Source organism: Squalius cephalus (genome assembly GCF_949319135.1).
Source record: "Squalius cephalus genome assembly, chromosome: 6".
Classification (NCBI taxonomy): domain Eukaryota; kingdom Metazoa; phylum Chordata; class Actinopteri; order Cypriniformes; family Leuciscidae; genus Squalius; species Squalius cephalus.
The window spans coordinates 20,572,943-20,596,519 of NC_137127.1; the positions used below are offsets into that span (position 1 = coordinate 20,572,943).

The 23,577-nt window shown below is 38.8% G+C and overlaps 2 protein-coding genes across 3 annotated transcripts in view; one reads left to right on the forward strand and one right to left on the reverse strand.

Moving 5' to 3' along the window:
* The window catches only part of relt (RELT TNF receptor), a 35,670-nt gene extending 30,309 nt beyond the window's left edge, over positions 1-5,361 (forward strand). For both annotated transcript variants that reach the window (XM_079873622.1, XM_079873623.1), the window contains exons 9-11: positions 30-266; positions 1,543-1,714; positions 3,898-5,361. In XM_079873622.1, coding sequence (XP_079729748.1) covers positions 30-266; positions 1,543-1,714; positions 3,898-3,909 — 421 coding nt within the window. In that variant the 3' untranslated portion in view covers positions 3,910-5,361. The remainder of the gene's footprint in view (positions 1-29; positions 267-1,542; positions 1,715-3,897) is intronic.
* A 568-nt stretch (positions 5,362-5,929) lies between these two features.
* Positions 5,930-18,598, reverse strand: LOC307159918 (P2Y purinoceptor 2-like). Its single transcript, XM_079873631.1, has 2 exons — positions 18,520-18,598; positions 5,930-8,761 (listed from the first exon to the last, which is right to left on the reverse strand). Exon 2 carries the CDS (start codon positions 8,747-8,749, stop codon positions 7,769-7,771), a length of 981 nt encoding a protein of 326 aa, XP_079729757.1. The 5' UTR covers positions 8,750-8,761; positions 18,520-18,598; the 3' UTR covers positions 5,930-7,768.
* Between the last annotated feature and the right edge of the window lie 4,979 nt (positions 18,599-23,577).

The following is a 23,577-nucleotide window of genomic DNA, read 5'->3' on the forward strand; positions in this document are numbered from 1 at the left end:
GTCTTTCTCTCTGTCTGTTTCTTTGTCAGGTTTCCGGCACTTCCTCATTTCTCCCAATTCCGTTCGTTGCCCCGGCTGTGTACCCACCAGCATCATTTGCACACTATAAACGGGCTGGCCCCTCGCTCCGGGCTCTGCTGTTCCCGCTGCAGTCAGAAGAAGTGGCCCGAGCTGCTGCTGCCCGCCCTGGCACTGCCCGCCGATACGCACAAGAGCCCCACTAATGTGGTCAAGGCGCCGGAGGTCACCATCCTGTCTGTAGGAAGGTGAGAAAAAAATAGAATGTAAAATATAATTATGTGAATTCTGAGAAGAAAGGCCTTCATTTAATCCCAAATTTGTTGTTGTAACTGAAACATGAGAAATCTTTTTTTATTAAACATACAGAAGCTCTTTTCCAACACTTAGTGAACACTTTTAGACTTCCCATGTGAAGACCGTCCAAACATTTCCCCAAAAAATTAAGATAACTTGTTTTGACCAATATCTATTGCATATGTGTTTCACAAATAAGGTAATCCCAGCAGTGTTATATCAGTACTGTTTATTATTATTATTATTATTATTATACTTTTTATTTATAGGCGCCTTACATGGCACTCAAGGACACCTTACAAACACAATAAAACAGTCAATATTAAACAAAATGATAATTTTGCATAAAAGTAATCACATAAAAGCCTGCCTAAAAAGATGGGTCTTAAGGCGAGATTTAATATATATGTTTATATAGTATTTATTGATATTTTTAATTAGCTTTTAATTATACTTTATTTTAATTTTCATAATCTTTGTTTGTTTTTGTAATTTATGTGCTTTTGTCAGATGTATTAGTTTTTTTTTTGGGGGGGGGGGGGGGGGTTGGGCCCCCCCAAAACAAGATCATTTTAATTAATTATTGTGTTAGATCAGAAAAGCATTTAATAGACATTAAAAAAAACTACATTTAGAAAATAATATTTTGATTCAACATCAAGCCTGAATTAATCAGCTGTTTAATTGAATCAGCAATATTTCAGTTTTTTTTTTTTTTAAATCTAAATCTAATATTTGTATTTTATTTTATAACTAAATGATTTTTAATGTTTTTCATTTAAGTTTTAGTTAACAATAATAACTGGATCCCAGAATGCATAGAAATTAGCTCAAATGTGAAATATTCATCCAGTGTAGCCGAGTAAAGGGTTAATATTGGCTAAAAAAAAGAATTATTCTATTATTATAAAAATATATTATTTCACCAAATATTGATGTGTAGTGTGTAGTTGTTGTATTTATTATTAGAATATGGAGTTATTACCTTAGCACTTATTAACTTATGAGGTTTCACTTTGCATGCTACCTTAGAAGGTAGCAGCTGATCTAGGCAGTAGATGGAACTAAGTTTGGAGCAGACCTATAAATCACAATGATTGAATGAATCAGTTGCGTTGGTTTGAGATGGTAATTCAGGTCTCATTCTCAGATACACACCCGGTTATGCTCACAGTGACGAATCAGGTGCACTCACTGACCTCTGTGTCACCCGTGTGTGAATGGCAGGTTCCAAGTTGCTCAGATCCCAGAAATGAAGTCAGCTTCCAAGGAAGTGACCCAACCGGAATCGAGCGATACCGACTCCGTGGACAGCGGCCACACCGAGCCCGCAGAAGAGCGCTCACTGCTGGGTGTGTCCTCTTCCTCTAACTCCTCTTCCTCAAAGTGCAGACAGGAGGTGAGTGACTAAACATGCGGAACCGGAATATTCCTCCAAACGTGTTTGTGTTTTTATAATAGTCCTTCTGGCTCGGTTTGTTTTTGAATTGTAGTTTCCTCTTCCTTTAATCTCTCATTATGGTCTTGACCTAAAGTTCATTGTCTAAAGCCATGCATAAAAATCCTCACAGGATGTCTGGTGCATTTGTCATCAGTAAATGAATGGGAAACACTCAAATCACTTAGTCACAGCTGACTTGTCCGGGTCGGTGAACATCCTGACTGTAGACAGCCGCAATCTTTTAATAATAACTACGGTGGAGTTGCATTGAGGGGAGGTCAGTTTTTGTTACCTAACAATTTGCCCTCTTGCATAAGAATTGGTGGGGCGGTGGGCTAATGGCTTTACATTGACTATCAATAGCTCATGGGATTTACATAAATATCTCAAGGCTTCTCTTCACAATTCATCCTTACAGCTGCTCTTACACTTATTCAATTGCTTTTCATTTTTATAAAGTCACATGGCTGTTTTATTTAAACCTAGTTTTACTTCCTCTAATGTGATGTCATTATGGCCACAAGCTTGAATAGAGCCGCTGTTGAAGGTCAACATGGTTAGCATTGTTTGAAGTATTTAGATGTAACAACTCAAGTGATTTGGGTAAATAAAACACATGTAATGTGTAATAATGGAACATTTTAGTTACATCTACGTATTTGGTGAACATTGTAAGTGTACGTTTGATCAATTCATGCATTTCCTGGGAATCAGTCCCATGACCTATAGTGTTGCTTGTACATTAAAGGGGTGGTTGATTATGATTTCACTTTTCTAACTTTAGTTAGTGTGTAATGTTGATGTTTGAGCATAAACAACATCTGCAAAGTTACAACGCTCAAAGTTCAAAGCAAAGGGAGATATTTTCTTTTAAAGAACTCGCTTTTTAAGGACCACAACAAACGGCTGGTAGGGACTACATGACATTCCTCCCAAATTTACATAAACCCCGCCCCCGGAACACGATTTATAGATTATCAAGACAGAATATGCTAATCAATGACTAGAAGATAGTTAACTCCACATAAGCTACATAAATTCATTAACTAACCATTCAGAAATGTCCTACGTTGTCACTTCTTCTTGAGTCTCTCCATCATTGTCTGACTCAGGTTTGAACATAAAAGTCTAAACCTTTTTGAAATGTTCAGTGTATGTGTGTGTGAGTGCAAGCTGTTGAAGCTCCGCCCTCTGTGCCAGGAGCAGCAGCTCATCTGCATTTAAAGGGACAGACACAAAAACCGTGCGTTTTGCTCAGCCTCAGAAAGTGACAATTTTAACATGCTATATAAAAATATCTGTGGGGTATTTTGAGCTAAAACTTAACACACACACTCTGGGGACATCGGACACTTATTTTACATCTTGTGAAAAGGGCATTATACCACCCCTTTAATAGGCAATAACTAGATGCAAATTGTGTCTCAGTTGTAGTATTGATAATCACACCTTTCAAACATTTAAACATAATTTTATATAAAAGAAGTCTCTTTTACTCACCAGTGCTGCATTTATTTGATCCAAAATACAGTACAAACAGTAATACTGTGAAAAATTATTACAATATAGAAATGTAAAAAGAAATATTTTTTAACATTATAAATGTCTATGTAGAAATGGAAATGATTCAAATGATGTACTATTATTTATGAAAAAAATAAAAATAGTTATATAATATAAAATATATATTTGTTAATGATAAATTAATAGAATATAAATATATATATACATTTTTTTATTACAGATTTGAAGATGTAATTGAGTTTGCATCAGTTGAAATTAGTTTTAGCATTAGTTTTGAACTTTTACAGCATGTGGTCCATAGAGGGTTAGTGACGTTTGTTTGGTGCTTCACGGGTGAATACAGAGACAAACGCGAGGATCTGTTCTGGTTTTCAGCTGTCCTCCGCTCACCCTGTTTCCCTTTCCTCTCAGAGCTGAAGTCAGTTTTTCCACTGGTTCAGGTCATGCCGAGTCAATCAGGAGAAAATGATTTTGTCTAGTGCCCTCTGGTGGCTGGAACAGTGTTTGCAGTTGTGAACCAACAAATGTTTTTCTTTTGACAAATGTAGTCAGGATATCCTTTATATCATGTTACTAATATCTCACCACTTCTTTCATTCTCTCTCCCTCTTTCTCAGATAAACATATGAAAGGTTGGAGAAGGACATCCGCTGACAGGACGTGACCTTCGTGCAGATGACATCATCAGTAGGCGACCGATCAGGGCAGATATGTGGCGGTGATGTCAGTTCACCACCTTGAGGAGCCTTGAATTCAAGACCTTAGAAAACATTCGTATTTATTGCATAAGTCATAGATCTATTTTATTCAAATACAGTAAGCTCGGTCTCTGCTCACAGATGATAGGAGACTGAATGGCATTTACTCACAAGACACTAAAGATGTCTTAAGCGAAGCCTCTGCTGCCGATTGACTTCTCGCACAATCGAAAATAACACTCAGAACAATGAGGCACTAGAGAGACAGTCTCTCCAGTTAGAAAACATTAAGAAGTATTATGAGAAACTAGTTTGATTTTGTAATTTTTATTATTATTATTATCAATTTTTGTTCGTTTTGTTACTGTAGTTTTGTCTTTTAGTATTTAAGATTTTAAATGAGTTGAATATGTACAGCCATGGTCAAAAGTTTGCAAACACCTTGTTTTTAAAAAACAGAATTAAAACAAAACATGAAAAACATGCATACAACTGTCAATTTCTTATACATATATATTTTATGGTTTAATCAACATTACACCCGTATCTTATATATTCAAACAATAATGCAGGATATATACAAAAATATTTATTTACTTAAGCAAAGAGGGTTTACACTAATTCACAAACTTAAATTCTTTGCTAATAGAGTGAATGTGTTTTATGTGATGTTTAAACTACATGACTTATGTACAGCAGCCCAAACCCATTGCTTGCCCTTTTAAAAAGCTTTTCTCTACAACAAGAAAGGAAAAAACAGCAAAATGAAGCAATACAATATATTTTACAATTTATCACATAAATCTGAGGACAGCTGAGAAAATCTCTAAGCTAGGCTAAAAATAGATTTATTGCTCCTTTTAAAGGTATTATCATTAACATCTGTAGTGCCTCAGCTCAGACTAGCTGTCTGGTTCTTTGCTATTTAACAGTTATTAGTGCTTAACCTTTTGCATGTCAGATTGCTCGCTTTATCAAACGTGTTGGAAATTAGCCCACACACACTGTACACCAGTTTCAGGAGAGACAACCGCATTTTAAAAACAGGAGTGAGTCCTCTAAATTCTCGTTATGTGTGTATACGGAACACGACTCGATCCGGAAATTGCAATGATTGACAATGTTGTGACTATATGTTCTGGCGTCAGACAGCAACATAGTGTCGGCCCAGATCCGGTCCACATCTGGGCCGTGTGGAATCCAGTTGTACCGAATGTGGGCCGGATCTGGGCCGACATATGTTGCTGCCTGGAAGACATTTAGAAAATGTCTTTAAGATGTTTATTATTTAGATCGTATGTAAAACTACTTTTTTAAAGATGTTTATCAGATGTTTTGTACAACACAGATGTTTTCCAAATAAAATGACATCTTGGAGACGTATGTGTGCTATCTGTATTTTGACCAAATTAATATTACAGTGACCAAAATGGCTTGCTGTTCTCATCAGAGGAGGTGTGTTTTATGTTTGGAAGTCTACTTGAATGATCATATCATAAGCGATCAAGTTTATGACGTTTTAAAGTGGGAAGGTGCGGGTTGCAATGTAGTCCTGGTTTCAGTGTGCATTCGTTTTCTCCCCTGGTTTTTTATAGACTTGTTCTTGTTCACTGTTTTTCTAGCAAGATCTGGCTTAACGAATGAGTCAAGGACCTGCTGTGATTAAGTTCACACAGAAGAGAGACACATCTCTGATCAATGTGCTTTGAAAATATGGCATTAACAACTAGTTGTTCTGTTCGTTTCGTACACAATGCTTTGAATTTTTGTAAATGGGGTTGTCATTACCTGAATTTCTCGGGAGTAATAGCCTGTTCAACCGTTCACCACTTTTTCAGTGGTGCGCTGGTTGGTTCCAGAAATATTTTCTCCATATTTTTTTTCCCATAGGGTTTAAAAAAAACTTCTTTAAAGCATTAGAAACCAATAACCAATTAAGCCAACACGAAGTGAATAACACGACAAACTTTTATTTAAAGCAAAAAAAAAAAAAAAGGTACAAGATTGAGAGGACAAAATACAATCCATTGATGCATGCATCAAGTAAAAAATAATAGAGAAATATGAAACAACTCATTTACAAATGTTGATTATGGTAGTACTTTCCCCATGTACCCTACATACTAGGCCTATGTATTTTTTATAGTTATTACAATAACTGGGTAATAACTTCTAACCTGAACCTACTGGAAAACATCAGTAATGTTGAGGTGTGAACGTAACCTTCATGTCAAGATCTTCCCACAGATTCATTCCCAAGATGTTCGTCAATCGTCACACAGATGTAGAGAAACAAGACGCTACAAGAGCTGTTGCATTCAAAGCTGAATAGTATTCATTCTTCCATAGTATTTATTGATTTTTCCATTGTAATTCAGATGAAGCAGTGACAGGCAAGGCTACTCAAGGGTATAGCATCACAGTTATTTTACTGACATTTACATGCACATTTTATATAAAGTGAATTTTTATACATTATAAATATGTTTGCAATCATTTCTTGAATACTGCACAGTCAGAGCTAGACATAGACCACTGTTTGCAAAGATGAAGTAGAATGACAAGGTAAGGGGAAAACTCTGTACTTTACCTGTACAATACCTATTGTTGTTGCTTTTATTTATTATCATTCAAATTATAATGTTGTTTTTTCTTTATATTTATACTCTTAAAATAAAGAACTTTACTGCAGTATTTAAGAGCTGGAAATTTATCTTTACATATTGCATAATAATTTTTATGGTAATATATACTATTCAAAAGTTTGGGGTTGGATTTTTTATGTTTTTGAAAGGAGTCTTATGCTCACCAGCATGAAGTTTGAATTTCCCCCAAAAAATACAGTAAAAAGAGTAATATTGTGAAATACTATTTTGTAGAAACTGTTACACATTTTTGAAAGTAGAATAGATTTTGAGATGAATGGAAAGTTAAAAAGTTAAAAAAAAAAAAATTATATGTAAAAGTCTTACTGTAATTTTTGATAAATTTAATGGATCCTTGCTGAATAAAAGTATTAATTACTGTATTGATTCACTTCAAATAAAATAAAAATCAATTCACACTTAAATGCAGAAAATAGAATAAACTAACTCGCTAAACTAACTAATTTTAGCATATTATGCTATTCAGTATAGATGATGTCAATCGTTTCATAAAATATCCTGATGATTAGGCTACCAGGATATAGTTACAGTAACATAAACAATATATCTTAATCCATTAACAAAAACATTTTCATCATTTTTTCACTTTTACATTACATTTAACTGCAATAAAGACATAAAAAATACAGCTTAAAATCAAACATGCCTTCTCTAAGATTGATATAATTATTCCATTAACATATGATACAGTCTCTGATCGCATGCAGCCATGCATGCATATAATTGCAACTTGTGCAATATTCCAAGTCTTCTCATGCAAACCAGTAGATTTGAGTAAGGAACAAACTGAAAATCATGTCATTCACACTTCCACATGTTCAAACCAAGTTCACCACCATGACTTTGTCTCCACACCATAAATGAAGGAGTATGCACTCGTAATGCACTGGTTCCATTTTGAACCTTTAACATCCAAGAAACCTATCCATTGCACAAAAGATTATTTTTTACAGTGGAAAAATGTTCTTTACACTGAGAAAAAAAATGGTTCTTTTAAAGAATTCTTCACTAAAAGGTTCTTTGAGGAACCAAAAAAATGTTTGTTCCTGTGGCATCGCTAAGAAAAACCCCTTTTGAAATCTTTTTTTTTTTAATCAAGATCTTTTTTTCCAAGATCTTCATCTTCACAGTAAGGTTGAGAGGGATTTATCAGACTTCATGCTTAATTTCTTGATGGATTTTTTGAAGCTCTGCCCTGCCATGAAGTAGAGGATGGGGTCGATGCAGCTGTTGATACTGACCAGAGGTCGCGTGGCTTTGTAGGCATTGTTGGCAAGCCGAAGCACGGTGCAATTCTCTTGGTCCAGGTAGCGGAAGGTGTAGTATATACTGCGATTCAGATGGAAGGGCAGGAAGCACAACATGAAAGCCAGAAGCACAATAATGATCATCTTCACCGACTTCTGCTTGGAGCGCTGTGACATTGGTCCTTCGCCAACACTGGGTTCTTGAAGTTTCCTCACCATCAGCCCGTTGCAGACCAGCACCACCCCAAATGGTAAGACAAACAGCAGGAACATCACCACCGAGCTGTAGACCAGAAAGTCATTGAAGAGCTCCTTGCTGGTGGTGTCGTGACAGATCTTAAAGTCACCATTAAGTCTCATTCTGGAGAAATAAAGGATCGGGGCCTGGAAGATGAGTATGATCGCCCATATTCCCACAGAAACCAAACGAGCGCAACGGCTGCTCATCCAGGACAAAGAGCGAACCGGATGGCAGACGCCTATAAATCGGTGCAGGCTGATGCAGCTGAGGAAGAGGATGCTTCCGTAGAGGTTCGTGTAGAAGAGAAAGCGAATCAGCTTACACATCAGCTCACCGAACGGCCAGTCGTTCCCATCAGCGTAATAGTAGATCAGAAACGGAAGGGTGAGGATGTAAAGAGTGTCACAGATGTTGAGGTTGATCATGTAGATGGTGTTGGGCTTCCAGTGTTTGGTTCGAAACAAGATGACGTACAAGGCGGTGATGTTCAAGCCCAGGCCGACCACAAACACCAGAGTGTAACTCACCGGGAGGAGAATGTACTTGAATTCTTCTTTTAAAGTACAACGATAAATGTCACTATCATTGGATGGTAAGGTATAGTTAATCGTTCCCATTCTGATCCAGATCTGTCAAAAAACAGATAAAAATGCTTTTAAGCATCCCCTGTATGTCAACAAAGCAATGTAAGCATTAAAGTGACCCTGTTTTATGATGGAAAGAAAAAATAACACACACAATGAAAGCATTTTTTCAGTAATGGCCGTGGCAATGAATTGGGTTGGAAAATATAGGGGATGTAATATATGAATGTCATATAAACTGTCAAGACCACATTTCATATTCATATTTCATCTCAAAAACAAAAGGAAAAACTATATTTTGCATAAAAAGGAAGGTTGTTCAAAGGACCATTATGATTTTTGTTGCATTATTTTCATTAAAAAAAAAATTGCTATATTTAAATATAGGCTACCTCATTGTTTATTACGGAGCCCCTAAAGGGACGTGGTGGTGGAAAATATTTAGGATGGGAGAATTCTTTTTTTAATCTTTTGTGTTCCCTCGCAAAACCTGTTGTCAGTTCGGACAGACACGTCCTGTTTAATGTCCTGCTGGCAGTGCTTCAGAGCTCCGTACGTTAATGTAGCGTTCATAGTGTTTGAAATTGAACTCAAATATAAAGAAATGCGGTCAGTTCTTAACTCAAGGAGTTCAGTGGCTATTCGAACTTACCGGATCAGAATTCGTGAGCTAAACGTTGTTAAAACACAAAGGACACCTATTTACAATCACAGTAACAACGAGCTACAACCCAATTTTCCTCAAAACGAGCTTTATAATATAAATTTGTCTCTAACCAACCGATTGAGAGACAAGTCGGACCGTCTGCAAAGTGCAAATCACAAAACACTTCTGCACATTTTATATTATTAAACATATTCAATAGCTTCACTGTGACACACTGTAGGCTATTGTCACCAAAATCAGTTCACACATCACTGCTCTCCTGCTGGTTATACTACAGTACTTAGTTTGATAAAAATGCATATTTTTTATGATTATTTATTATGAAACAAAATCAATAACTTCACCCTTTTTAGAAAAAAATATTCAATAACTTCACACTGTTATACAGTGTATTGCCATCAAATTCAGTAAGCAAATATAATGCAAAAGCTAAGGTTGTAACTATTATGTTAGCTGCGACTGCGTACGATACCAATATAATTTGTGTAAAGAATAGGCCTACTTATTTTTTGTATAACCAACATTAGAGCAGTGATGTGTGAACTAAATTTGGTGTGTTACAGTGAAGTTATTGAATATTTTTCATAATATAAAATGTGCAAAAGCAGTGTAGTATGACCAGTGGGTCACCATTGATGTGTAAACTGAATTGGGTGGCACTACAGTTTGTAACATTGAAGTTAATTACTATTTTTGTAGTCACGTGTTTCGGGTTATATTGCACTTTGCAGATGGTCTCTTCGGACTTGTCTCTCAGCCGCCTGCTCATAGAGATCCATTTAGCATTATAAAGCTCGTTTTGAGGGCAATTTGGTTCTAGCTCTACGTTACTGTGATTGTATAATAAGTATAATTTGTGTATAAATTATAAAGTATAAACCCTCACCCAACATCCGGACACTCATCCACAATCCCCTTCGTGAGAGCAGGGCAGGGCCCAGGGAAACCAGCTGCAAGAGTGGATAGAACCCTCTTGGACGCCGCACGGTTTTGAAAATCCAAGTGGATCTAGATCAGCAACTCAAGTTTCCACCTGAGATTTTAAACACCAATCTCAGGCCGGATCTTGTATTGTGGTCAACTTCACAGAAGTCCTTGTTCATATTGGAACTAACTGTAGCCTACCATGGGAGTGGGAGAAGAGTGCTGAAGTACACTGATATTGTTTTTGAGGCAAAACAACAAGGCTGGCGTACACAGGTACTTCCGGTAGAGGTTGGGTGCAGAGGGTTTGTGGCCACATCTATAGCCAGGCTCTTGAAGGAGGTGGGAGTTTCTGAGACAGGCCTTCAGGAAAGCCATCAGATCATTGTTGGAGGCAGCAGAGCGAAGCAGCAGGTGGATCTGCATAAAGAGGAAGGACCCCAACTGGGATGCAAAGAATAAAGAGGGGTAAAAGCAGAAGGGGGCTCACCTGGGACGCCAGGTGTTGCTGTTGAGCCCTCTGGAGGTGTCGTGGGCCTATCAACGAAACACCGGTGAAGGAGGGTGGCCTCCTGAAGACCCTGATGACGTTCTTACCCCTCTCCCCACTTAAAACAAGGAAGTGCTGATTACTAGGGATATTAACATCAAGTCCCATGAGCTGAACTGTGTTTCAACAACATTTAGCTCACGAGTTATTGATCCGAGAAGTTCGAAACTGTGAATATATATAACTCCACCTTGAGTTAAGCACTGACTGCATTTCTTTAGATTTGAGTTCAAGTTCAAACACTTGAAGCTCTGAAGCACTCCCAGCGGGACATTAAACAGGACGTGTCTGTCCGAACTCACAACAGGTTTTGCATGGGAACGCAAATAACTTTTCGAGGGAACGCAAAGTTCTCTTACGAGAGTACTCTCGTGTTGCGTAAGTTTAGTTTACGCTACGGGAAAACTACTTTTCTCGAGAATACTGAAGCAAAAAATTATCCTTTAATTTTTAGAATGTAAAACGCATTTGCTGCAACCTATCAGTGCGTCTTGGCATGACTCCAGCGCCAATGGGAAGCCTTCCCGCGCTGTTGTCATAGCCCGCCAAAAAGGGGTGTGGTTAGCCTATAAAACCCCCTCGCACAGGTTGCACAAGTGATTTCGTCTCCTTTCAGCGAAGGACTTCGCTGGATCTACAAGAGAGAAGCAATCTCTCAGCAGCATCTCAGCGGGACGAGCTCGAGTCAAGGACCCGGCTGGATTTTCGCCGCCTTCGCTCGCCGTACCTGCTGCTCTATCGCCGATGGTCAAAAAGAGCATTATACCGGGTCATATTCCGGCTCAGGCCGAAGGTGTTTTAAATGTAGGACAGGTGCCCACTGCCCAGTGCCCACCGCCCAGTGCCCACCCCTGCACAAAAACACTACCCTCACTGTGTGTCACACTCATCCAGAGTCAAAAACAATAAAGCTGGCTCAAGCCGCTCGACCGCTAAGTGTAGGAATAGTGCCCACTTCCCAGTGTTCACTCTTACACACAAGCACTACCCATGCAGTGTCCCACACCACCACAGGGTCCATATCAGTCAAACCAGCTCATGCCGTTCATATTTTAAGTGTAGGAAATGTGCCCTCTGTACAGCGCCCACTCCTACTTGTGAATATGACTGTATCTGCGCGATGCACACACATAGCGCCTCAGTGTATGAGCCCAGCCCACCCTGGCAGTGTGGTGAGTGCAGGTCACGTGTCTGCCTCTCAGCGCACACACTTTGGGAACAGCTCGCAGCGCCGCGTCTGTATTAAAGCATCTTCCCGCTCACACGGCTGGAGTGTCAGTTACAGAAATACTGCGCGAAGCGCTGTCTGCCCCACTCGAAATGAACATGATGAACGAAGTACGTCATCATGGCTGGGTCTCCGGGTCCCCGAATCTGAGCGACCAGAACCCAGATTTCATTCTACCCCTGGCCATTCACGCAAGAGCGTGGGAAAGCATCCCAGGGGCTTCGAAATGGGTGCTAAAAATAGTGAAACAGGGCTACTCGCTGCAGTTCGGTCGCAGACCACTGCGCTTCACAGCCCGGGTCGAAACCTCGGTGAATCAGGAAGTAGCACACCTACTTCGCACCGAGATAGCAAATTTACTGAGAAAGGGGGCTGGGGGGGTTTTACAGCCGTTACTTCTTAGTACCAAAGGAGGACGGCGGGCTCCACCCTATACTAGATCTCAGACACTTGAACAAAGCGCTGATGAAGCGCTCATTCAAAATGATTACAACCAGACAAATTCTCGCTCGAATTCGACCGGGGGACTGGTTTAAATCAGTGGATATGAAGGACGCTTATTTTCAGATCCAAATAGCAGCCCGTCACAGGCCATTCTTGAGATTCGCCTTCGAGGGCCAGGCTTATCAGTACACCGTCCTTCCCTTCAGCACCTCGTACATTTACGAAGAGCATGGACACGGCGCTCACGCCCCTCAGACGAAGGGGCGTGAGAGTCCTGAACTATCTGGACGACTGGCTAATTATAGCACAGTCAAAAGAGGAATTGGTGTTACACAAAACACTACTGCTGACCCATCTCGAACAGCTGGGTCTCAGAGTCAACTGGACCAAAAGCATTCTACTCCCCAGCCAGAAAATTTCCTTTCTGGGGATAGAACTGGACTCCAGCTCTATGGGGGCGCGCCTGACACAGGAACGCGTCAAAGTATCAAACGAATCACGAATCACGAATTCAAAGTAGTTTCGACAGATGCTTCCAACGCGGGTTGGGGCACCGTATACAAAGGGAGACCTTCTATGGGTCTGTGGTCAGACGCGGAGAAGCGTCTCCACATAAACTGTCTAGAGATGAAAGCGGTCGAAAATGCCCTTCAGTTCTTCCTCCCTGCGCTAAGGAACCACCATGTTCTAGTCAGAACGGACAACACGTCGGTGGTGTCCTACATAAATCGCCAGGGCGGCCTCAGGTCCCGGAGCCTGCTTGCAATAGCAAAACGCCTCCTCATATGGAACCAGCACAATCTGCGCTCGCTGAGAGCGGCGCATGTGCCGGGCGTCCTGAACGTGGGCCCAGATATGCTATCCAGGGCAAAACTCTCCCCAGGAGAGTGGTCCCTGCACCCCCTTATGGTACGAAATATCGGCAGAGCAGAGGTAGACCTGTTCGCGTCGCAAACCAACGCTCACTGCCCAACGTTCTTCTCGAAAGAAAGGGATGCGCTGGCCCTAAACTGGCCCAGGCGCCCTCTCTATGCGTTTCCCCCGGTCGCCTTGTTACCACAGGTAATCAAGCGAGTCAGAGACAGCAAATGCTCAATACTCCTGATAGCTCCGTTATGGGAGAATCAAGTCTGGTTCCCAGAACTGATGGAACTAGGGAGCGCGGCTCCATGGCCGATTCCGCTGAGGAAGGACCTGTTGTCCCAAGCCCAGGGCGCGATTTGGCACCCATACCCCGAGGTGTGGGCTCTACATGTGTGGGCAATCAACTATCACCACTGCACCTCCCGGAGGGAGTGCTGAACACGATCACAGAGGCGAGAGCTCCGTCTACTAGATGGCTCTACACGTCTAAATGGTCAGTGTTCGCTGAGTGGTGCTCAGCTCATGATTTAAACCCGCTAAAAGGTGAGGTAACGGTGGTTCTTTCTTTCCTACAAGAGCTGTTGGACAGCGGGAGAACCCCTTCCACGCTCAAAGTGTATGTGGCAGCCATAGCAGCGTTCACAAAACCTGCAAATGGCCAGTCGCTAGGAAAGAACAACCTCGTAATCCGTTTCCTCAGGAGTGCTAGGAGGCTGAATCCTCCTCGACCACCCTCGGTTCCGTTTTGGGACCTTTCCACGGTCCTCGAGGCCATGAAAGGCGAACCATTTGAACCACTACACGCGGTGGAGCTAAAATACCTGTCATTCAAAACCACTTTTCTGCTGGCACTAGCTTCAGTAAAATGGGTGGGCGACCTGCACGCGCTCTCAGTAAGCACTATGTGCTTGGAATTTGGGCCTAATGACTCTAAAGTCATCCTCAAACCAAGACACGGTTACGTCCCAAAAGTGCTTGCGACTCCCTTCAGAGCGCAAGTTATCTCCCTCTCGGCCCTCCCTGCATCTGACAGTGAGGCCGGGGTTAACCTTCTCTGCCCGGTGAGGGCATTAAGGATTTATGTGGAGCGCTCCGCCACCTTTAGGCAAACAGAGCAGCTTTTTGTTTCAGTCGGTGGCTGCATCAAAGGGCTAGCCATCTTGAAACAGACCCTGTCCAGATGGATAGTGGACGCTATCGCGTCAGCTTATGCATCCAAAGGCCTGAACTGCCCTTTGGGGGTTAGGGCCCACTCGACTAGAGGTATGGCCTCATTGTGGGCATGGTCAAGTGGGGTCTCAATCCATGACATTTGTATGGCAGCAGGCTGGGCCTCGCTGTCTACATTTGTAAGGTTTTATAACCTGGAAGTACCTGCCTTACAGGCCAGACTGCTCTCAGTCTGATGATGCTATATTAACATTGTCTACCCAACTCAGTTTGATTAGATTGTTGATATGCTGCATGTCCTGTGGCCTATGCAGTTTAAGGTGGTCATACTGCCTTAACTGTATAGATATATGTATATGCACCTATCTCATAACACCGAGTTGTCCCGCCCTATTATGCCGTTGCGATCACTTCACTTTACATGAGCCCCGGGCTACTGCCCTTGGGACATAAGTGTTTGAAACTCAGCACGCACGGCGCTTTACATAGGGTTCCCATAGCGTAATCTAAACTTACGCAACACGAGAGTACTCTCGTAAGAGAACGACACTCGGTTACTAACGTAACCTCGGTTCTCTCTAGAGAGGGAACGAGTGTTGCGTAGCCTGCCGTGCTTGTGCTGCACTTTGGTTTCGCTTCTAGTCGACTGAAATCACTTGTGCAACCTGTGCGAGGGGGTTTTATAGGCTAACCACACCCCTTTTTGGCGGGCTATGACGACAGCGCGGGAAGGCTTCCCATTGGCGCTGGAGTCATGCCAAGACGCACTGATAGGTTGCAGCAGTTGCCGCAGAGCAGCCAATAGGCACGCGAGCTGTCTCGCCTATGTCTGCCTGCTGCAGCAAATGCGTTTTACATTCTAAAAATTAAAGGATAATTTTTTGCTTCAGTATTCTCGAGAAAAGGAGTTTTCCAGTAGCGTAAGCTAAACTTACGCAACACTCGTTCCCTCTCTAGAGAGAACCGAGGTTACGTTAGTAACCGAGTGTCATTTCACGGGGGAACGCAAACGTTTTTTTTCCCCAAAAAGATACAAAAATAAATAAATAATGTAACACCGAAAATGTTACATACTTTAGCTTTGAAGATCTGGTTATAGAATCTGGTTGTCACTCCTGTAAATTGGCCTGTAATAGACTTGTTTTTGGAGAATATATCTTGAACATATGTTTTCTTTTTAAAAAAACACATAATTGTAACTAGTTTTTTCTTGTTTTAAGCAAAACATTTTCCACCACCACATCCCTTTAGGGGCTCCGTAATTTATGTATTTACTTACAGTTTTTCTCAGTTGCTTCTTCGTCACAGTTGTTTGTCATTTAGTTGATCGCCATGTGTATTTAAGATACTCATCTTCACTCAGTGTTTGTCCAGTCTTGTCTGTGTTTGTGTTGCTACTACCTTCTGTTATTTTGCCTGTTGGATTATTATTGACTGCATTTGAACTTTATCCTAATCTTCATCCGTCTGTCTGCAACCGTGCTAGCTGCTGTTTGTACAAATTGTTTTGAGAAATGCACGGTTTGCGAATGTTAAGGATGATTCTAGTATAATAAAAATAAAAAAAAGTGTAGAAGTGTTTCAAAGTGACTGAGAAAAACTGTAAAGCTTTCATTATTAAAAAGAAAATAATATAATTTCAGATAAAGTCGAATGGAGAACAAACAGCATTTAATTCTTTCTTCTTCTTTTTATTTTTCAATTTGGGGGAATGTGTATAAGTGCAAGCAGATAGATAGAGTGATTCTGATTTTGCTCCACAAGCCTGGTCTTGCTTTTCATCAACTTCCTGTCATGTTGCAATATTTAAATGGAACAAGTGATCATTATGACATATGTCATAGACCACACATGCCATTCTCTAAGAGGTGGTAAATGTCCACAATCCGCACACACCCATATTGATACTGTCATGCTTATGGCAGACTACACATTTTCCCAGAAAATTCTTAACCATGTATGGCATGACTTTTTGTTTTTTTGGGGAAAAAAATCTTCATCAGGGTTTTTTTTATCAGGGGTCCCTGATAATATATCCATCATAAAATGTGTCCCCCCCCCCCCCCCCCAATGTGCACATGAACGTCACCACAAAGTCGTAATTACGAGTGGGATGCAATGGCAGAAGAAAATAGTTTTCAATGATGATAAATTTAATTCTGAATTCCGACAAGTACAATTTAGTTTGTGTACATATTATGTGTACTGTTAATGAAGAAGAGAGATAAAGTTTGCCAGAAAACACTACTCATTTAGCCAGTTTATGAGCTGATAGGCATGAGTGACCAAACTACATTTCCCATCATTCTCTGTGGCAGTATAATAATAATAATAATACTAATAACAACAACAACAACAATAATATAACTAATACAACAACAATAATAATGAAACATAAATTATGACACATAATGCGCATTCTTTGAGTTTTCCGAACTTGTAAAAACAAACTTCTCAGGAGAACTTGAATGCACCATATGGTCCTCCTAACCCTATGATATTGCCTGAACAAAAGCGGTCTAACTGCACAGTGTTGCCCTGAGGCAACGAACAAAAAAAACACAGTTTTAGTATATAAATAAAAACAAAATAAATCTTTAAACAATCAAACATACTTATTTACATACTGATGCACATGCATATATTTTTTAATATAAAGTTATTTTAACTTAAACATGTTAAAAAGTGATATTTATCTTACTAATTGGTGGCACTGTGTACCATATGGCTTTGCTTCATAAAAGGACTGCTCCACCCCCAAACAAAAGGTCACACCCACTTCAGCCCCTCATTTCATTGAACAGACATGTCAGGGGATATTATATATTTAAAAAAATATATTTAAAAAAATTAAAGGGGCGGTGTGAGGTCCAAAAAGGTAGTTTGTTGCCTGAGGGCAACACCATGCCATAGAGGGTTAACAGAGCGCCAAAGTAATTTCAAATGGCTTTTTCCAAACTCAGGGGATGCACAAATGAGCTTTTAAAGAAGTATAAACAGGTTGTTTTGCTAATCATACAGCCTGATAGCACTCTCATTTATGCCACAAAATAACACATTAAATCGATCAGTGAAGCAAATCAAGCCACAAAGTATCTTCAGAATCTCCTGAGAATTTCCTGACAACTTCCTCTCAACATCAGATGCCAGATGATGTTTCAATAACAGCTAATTTCACAAAAAGCCTGAACACACTTCCCACACTCTATTATACCTTTTATATATCAAAAAATCTGTTTATAAAGTATGTGTTTGTTGTGTATGTGTGCACGCATGTCTGTGCATATATACTATACACACACACATATAGCCTATCTATATGCATATATATATATATATATATATATATATATATATATATATATATATATATATGCATATAGATATATACATATAGGCTATATATAAGCTATATATAGCATGTGTCTGCTTTACATTTTGTATAATACAATACAACATTTTTCAGTACAAATGCTTTACTGTCATGACTACTGGAGCAAACGTAACCAAAACCTGATGGTCATGTTCTTCAGCAGGATTTGAGAATCTTGAGAATCATAAAGAAAAACAATCTGCCTATCTGTACAAAGAATCATAAGTTCAATGTAATTTTATTAAAATGGTCTCAGACTTTTGAACTCCATATACAGTATACAAGTTTTTTACCAGTTTTGCAACTTTATATTGCAGAATGTCTAATTTTACTGTGTTTTTAGGATGAATCGTTGTATTTTAGTATTAATTATGTTTAAGTCACTTTGTAAAGAAGGATCCTCTAAATGATTTAATGATTAAAAAAATTATATTCCACAAAGGAGGCATTTTGATTGTTTTATCTTTGTACCAAAATAAATCATAGGAAAGTCCAATAGCCTAAGCGTTACATAATGCAACAAATTAAATATACATTTTTTGTAAACTTCACATTTAGAAAGTAAAGAAAAGTAAATACTCACGTGTTTTCAGCAGATACTATCAGGAATTTCCCCTCACGCTCTTCACACCTGCACAGTCCTGCTCTTCCTCTGCCTGTTCATGCTGCATTTCTTCAGTGTGGGTGGTACTTCTCATGTCAACACACCTCGGCCTGCTCCCATTGGTCAGAACATCAGTCAATGACATGCCAATCACTGCTGAGAGCTTCACACAACTAAAAGTAGTGCTGTCAAATCAATTAATCTAACATTAGATGCGATTAATCGATTTGACAGCACTACTTTTAGTTGTGTGAAGCTCATATATATATATATATATATATATATATATATATATATATATATATATATATATATATATATATATATATATATATATGCTATATATAAGCTATATAGCATGTGTCTGCTTTACATTTTGTATAATACAATACAACATTTTTCAGTACTAATGCTAATATATATAGGCTATATATAAAACCTTTTATGCTAGATGCGATTAATCATGATTACTTGGTTTGAAAGCACTAGTTAAAGTTAGTTCAAGTAGTTCCACTAAAAAGGTTCCCTCAAAAACCTCTCATGCCCCGCCTCCTGCCTTTCATTGGTTGAGCCAGAAGTTCACAGTCAGACCAGTGAAACAAAACACTGTTTGGAATGCAGAATATACTGCCAAATATTTGAATACATATTATGCAAAACAGGATGCATTATGGAACAAATTTAAAAAATGCTACATTATTGTCTCTGTGTAAGTTATTCCAAAATGTGTATTCTGTCTACAGCATTTACGGTGAACTGTAAAAATGATAAGAGTAGGCTAGTATGGTGTATTATGCTATTCCGATCATAGCATAGAGCAATTTCAATCTGTGCCCAATTCATATTGTATCCATTCCAAAGTACACAATTATTGTGTAATTATAATAGACTAAAATAGTACGCCATAGGAGCCTGGGTGGTATACAGAGGATTTTTGAAGTATGAATTTGTTTGTAAAATTAAAACAACTCCCAACAAAACATGTTTTCTTTGAAACATTTCGATTAAAGAAATAAATTAAGACATTTTTCGTAATGAATTTTATTTGACAACTTAGTGCAGACCAGGAACATGACAAAACTATCAACATCCACTTTTTATTTACACTTTAAATTATTTACGCTTCACCCTTATGTTAGCTCAGTTGTGATAAAACTATCTAATACGATTTAAACCTTTTATATATATTAAGACATATGTTAAGAATATGAAAATGTATCGCATAGGAATGATGTTCAGTATGACAGTGCCTGAAAGGGAAAATCACAGTAGATGAAGTTCATATGTTGGTTAATTTAGCTTAACTTGAACATGAAATTGTAGAGCAATGCCAAAGTCATGGGCTCAGCGTACAGGATAACAAAGCCTAACCTTCAATGTACAGTCACTTAAAATAAAAGTAATTCCTATTGCGACTTTGTGTTAGCTTTGAGAATGCAACACCATAAAGTGCCTAAAGCAACATAACATACAGCAGTAAACATTCAAATCACATGATGTGCCATTTTCTTGATATTTACATTTATTTTCAGGCATTTCTTTTACGTTTATTTTTCCTCAATGAAAGTTGATTTATTGATAAGTGATTTTTTGCTTAAAACAAGAAAAAACTAGTTACAATTATGTGTTTTTTCAACACAGTCTCACCCCCAAACGTCACATACTGACGCGTCTTGACCAAACGGCAATATACGACGAAAAGGGTACCCCTAAAACGTCCGTATGTGACTATTCGGGTTATGGGTAGGTTTAGGTATGCGTTAGGGTACCGCTAAGAGGCGCTGCTGGTGCGCTTATGTCTTCGTCTCATATGGACGTTTTAGGGGTACCCTTTTCGTCGTATATTGCCGTTTGGTCAAGACGCGTCAGTATGTGACGTTTTGGGGTGAGACCGGGCTGGTTTTTTAAAAAAGAAAAACATACTGTATATTCAAGATATATTCTCCAAAAACAAGTCTATTACAGGCCAATTTACAGGAGTGACAACCAGATTCTATAACCATAGAATCATGGACATCATCTTCAAAGCTGAAGTATGTAACTTTTTCTGTGTTAAAGCCTACTTTCCTATCCCATCTTAATATGAGGAGAGATAGGCCATTCTGATGTTATTCTAATAACTGTGTACAGACCATAATCCTTTAACTTTTCACTCTAACATGTCCTCTACTAACCAGCATTTGTTGCGCTGGATCCTCAAATTACAGGGCTACAATCTCCAGATCCAATAACTAATTTAGGGAGGAGAGAGAGAAAAAAAAAGACAAATAGACAAATGTTTTGTTAGTTATTTTAGGCCTTGTTCTCCCCTGAGCCTTTGCCCCCTTTACCTTATTTTTGTAAAAAAAGAAATTTAATATAAATAATCTGGTGTCATCTTCACTCTGGGACAGAGGATTTAAGTGTGCTCTCGCCTTTCTTTTCCTCACTTTTTTTACGCTTTTTCCTTTGTTACCTCCCTCCTGACCCCTAGATGGGTAGGGGGACTCTTGCCCTACACAACAACAATCACTCGACCAATGGTGTGTGTTGGGGGCGGGATTATCTATTTACTGTATTTGGAAAGTTGTTTTGAAAATAATTATGTTTATTTTTGCAGTTCCATTAGGTGACGCTAGTGGCACAGAAACGACATCAAACTTCAGCTTTAAGTTGCCTATATATCCTACTGATTGACTTTATATGGTAGTTTTTCCTAAAAAGAAAGTATGATAAATCAAATGCTCAAATAATAAATAAAATTCTCAAAATGTACATTTAACTTCGATTGCATTTCAAATCCAAATTCACAAATTAATTTACTTTGCTGATAAAGTATATATATTTTGAGTGTATACTGTAGCAAATTGGACAAACAGTCTCTTAGATTTTTTCTAATCTCACTGAAATTAGAAATTGGAATTAGAAATTAGGCATACTTACATAAATAGTTTACACATATTTGTAGACACTTTAAACAATTAGACATCTTAGAAATGAAATGTTACACATGTTCAACCTCTCCTTTTCCAATCATTTTTTATTGACATATTAAAGTTTTCCCTGATTCAGCAATAGCTGTCATGCTGTTTGAATTTAAGATGACAATTAAATTTCTGTCATTAATTACTCACCCTCATGTTGTTCCAAACCCATAAGACCTTTGTTCATCTTCAGAACACAAATGAAGATATTTTTGATGAAATCCGAGAGCTTGACCCCTCCATATACAGCAATGCAATGACCACTTTGAATGGCCAGAATGGTAAAGACATCATTAAAATAGTGGTTCAACCTTAATGTTATGAAGCGACGAGAATACCTTCTGTGCGCAAAAAAAAACCCAAAACAACGACTTTATTCAACAATCTCTTCTCTTCCACGTCATTCTCCTCCAGTGTTGACGTAGTGTCAACATTGATGTAGTGTCAATGTTGACGAAGTGTAAACTATTGGCCGACGCTGGTCATGTGAGCACAAGCAGGAGCTGGCCAATAGTGAGGCGGCGTTCTGACGTAGCAGAACATGTACACAACGTCAACACTGGAGAAGAATGACGTGAAAGAGAAGAGATTGTTGAATAAAGTATTCTCATCACCACTTCATAACATTAAGGTTGAACCACTGTTACAGTCACATGGACTGTTTTAACAATGCCTTTACTTCCTGGGCCTTGAAAGTGGTCGTTGCATTGATGTCTATGGAGGGATCGGAAAGCTCTCGGATTTCATCAAAAATATCTTCATCTTCATTTGGAACGACATGAAGGTGACTAACTTATGACAGAAATTTCATTTTTTTTTGGGTGAACGAACCCATTAATAGCCCATTTACTATTTTATTATTTATTAGTGTTTTGAATTAGCTTTTATTTTTATCTTTTCAGTTTTCATTTTAGAAATAGCAGTAGCTTAAACATTTTATTTTGGTTAGTTGCTAAGGAAGGCAACATTTCAAATTTTATTTTTAATGTAGGCTAATATTTATATTTAATTTTATTGAACTATTATGATTATTAATAATTTTAGTTTCAGTTTACAAAACAAAACTGGCTTTACTCCCTTTGTCTCACTGAAGGAACGCAAAGAACTCTCTCTCTGATTTTACGAAGTCAGTTAGGGCGTGGAAATGCCTTTGTGCTGCAACTAGCCTAACTGTTCCGACAAACCTCTTTTCAGAAATTAATGAAAACTTAATTAGCCTATATATTTTCCCAGGGATCTTCAGGGACTGTCACTTTGTAAGGTTTCTTACAGAAGCAGACAGCACACGACTATTTGATGTGAAACTTACATCTGGAAGACGTATTTTAAAGAGTGTTTGCTCATCTGGAATACGTCTATAGGACGTTTCCTGTCAGATGTCAAATAGACGTTTAGAAGATGTCAGTTTAACATACATTCTAAATCATTACATCTTAAAGACATATATAATTACCTTTAACGTTACCACAAGAGCGTCAATTATGCAGTATGATTAGAACGCGAATAGAATAGAACATTCTCTGGTCAAAGAGCAAGTATATATCGTGATGTAGTCATTCACATTCTATTATATCCTTTGGAAGGGTCACACGTAGATTTCACTCGTGTTCACCGCGTAGACCAACAGAAAGCTGCTTGCTTGATTGAACGTGACTTCCGTATGAGCTGTTTTGCCCGCGAAATTTCTCTCAAAGGAACAATGTTGCTGTGTTCTAAATCGCCCTCTATACCCTTATTCACTATACATCAACTTATAACGTTAGTCCACTTGAAGGAGTGAATGAAAACGAGTAAGTGAATTCGGACTATGAGTGCACCGGAAGGACTAGCTGCTACCGTTTCTGAATAGTTTGTGCTTGCTGTTTAATAACTTGAAACGTAGCAAACTGGCAGCTCCAGTAGTAATGAAAAGATTTATCCTGAACTGTGCTATGGAAAGTAGCATGTGTAAACCGTAATTAAACAATTGAATAATTAGTTAAAAATGAATTTATACCTGTAGCCTATGATATTATGCTGGACCAGCGCGGTTTGGAAAATGGAAGAATGACTGATTCAGCTCAGCTGCGGCGCC

What these genes read in the sequence shown, in the direction of transcription:
- LOC307159918 (XM_079873631.1), bottom strand. Translation starts at nt 8,749, where the DNA reads ATGGGAACGATTAACTATACCTTACCATCCAATGATAGTGACATTTAT.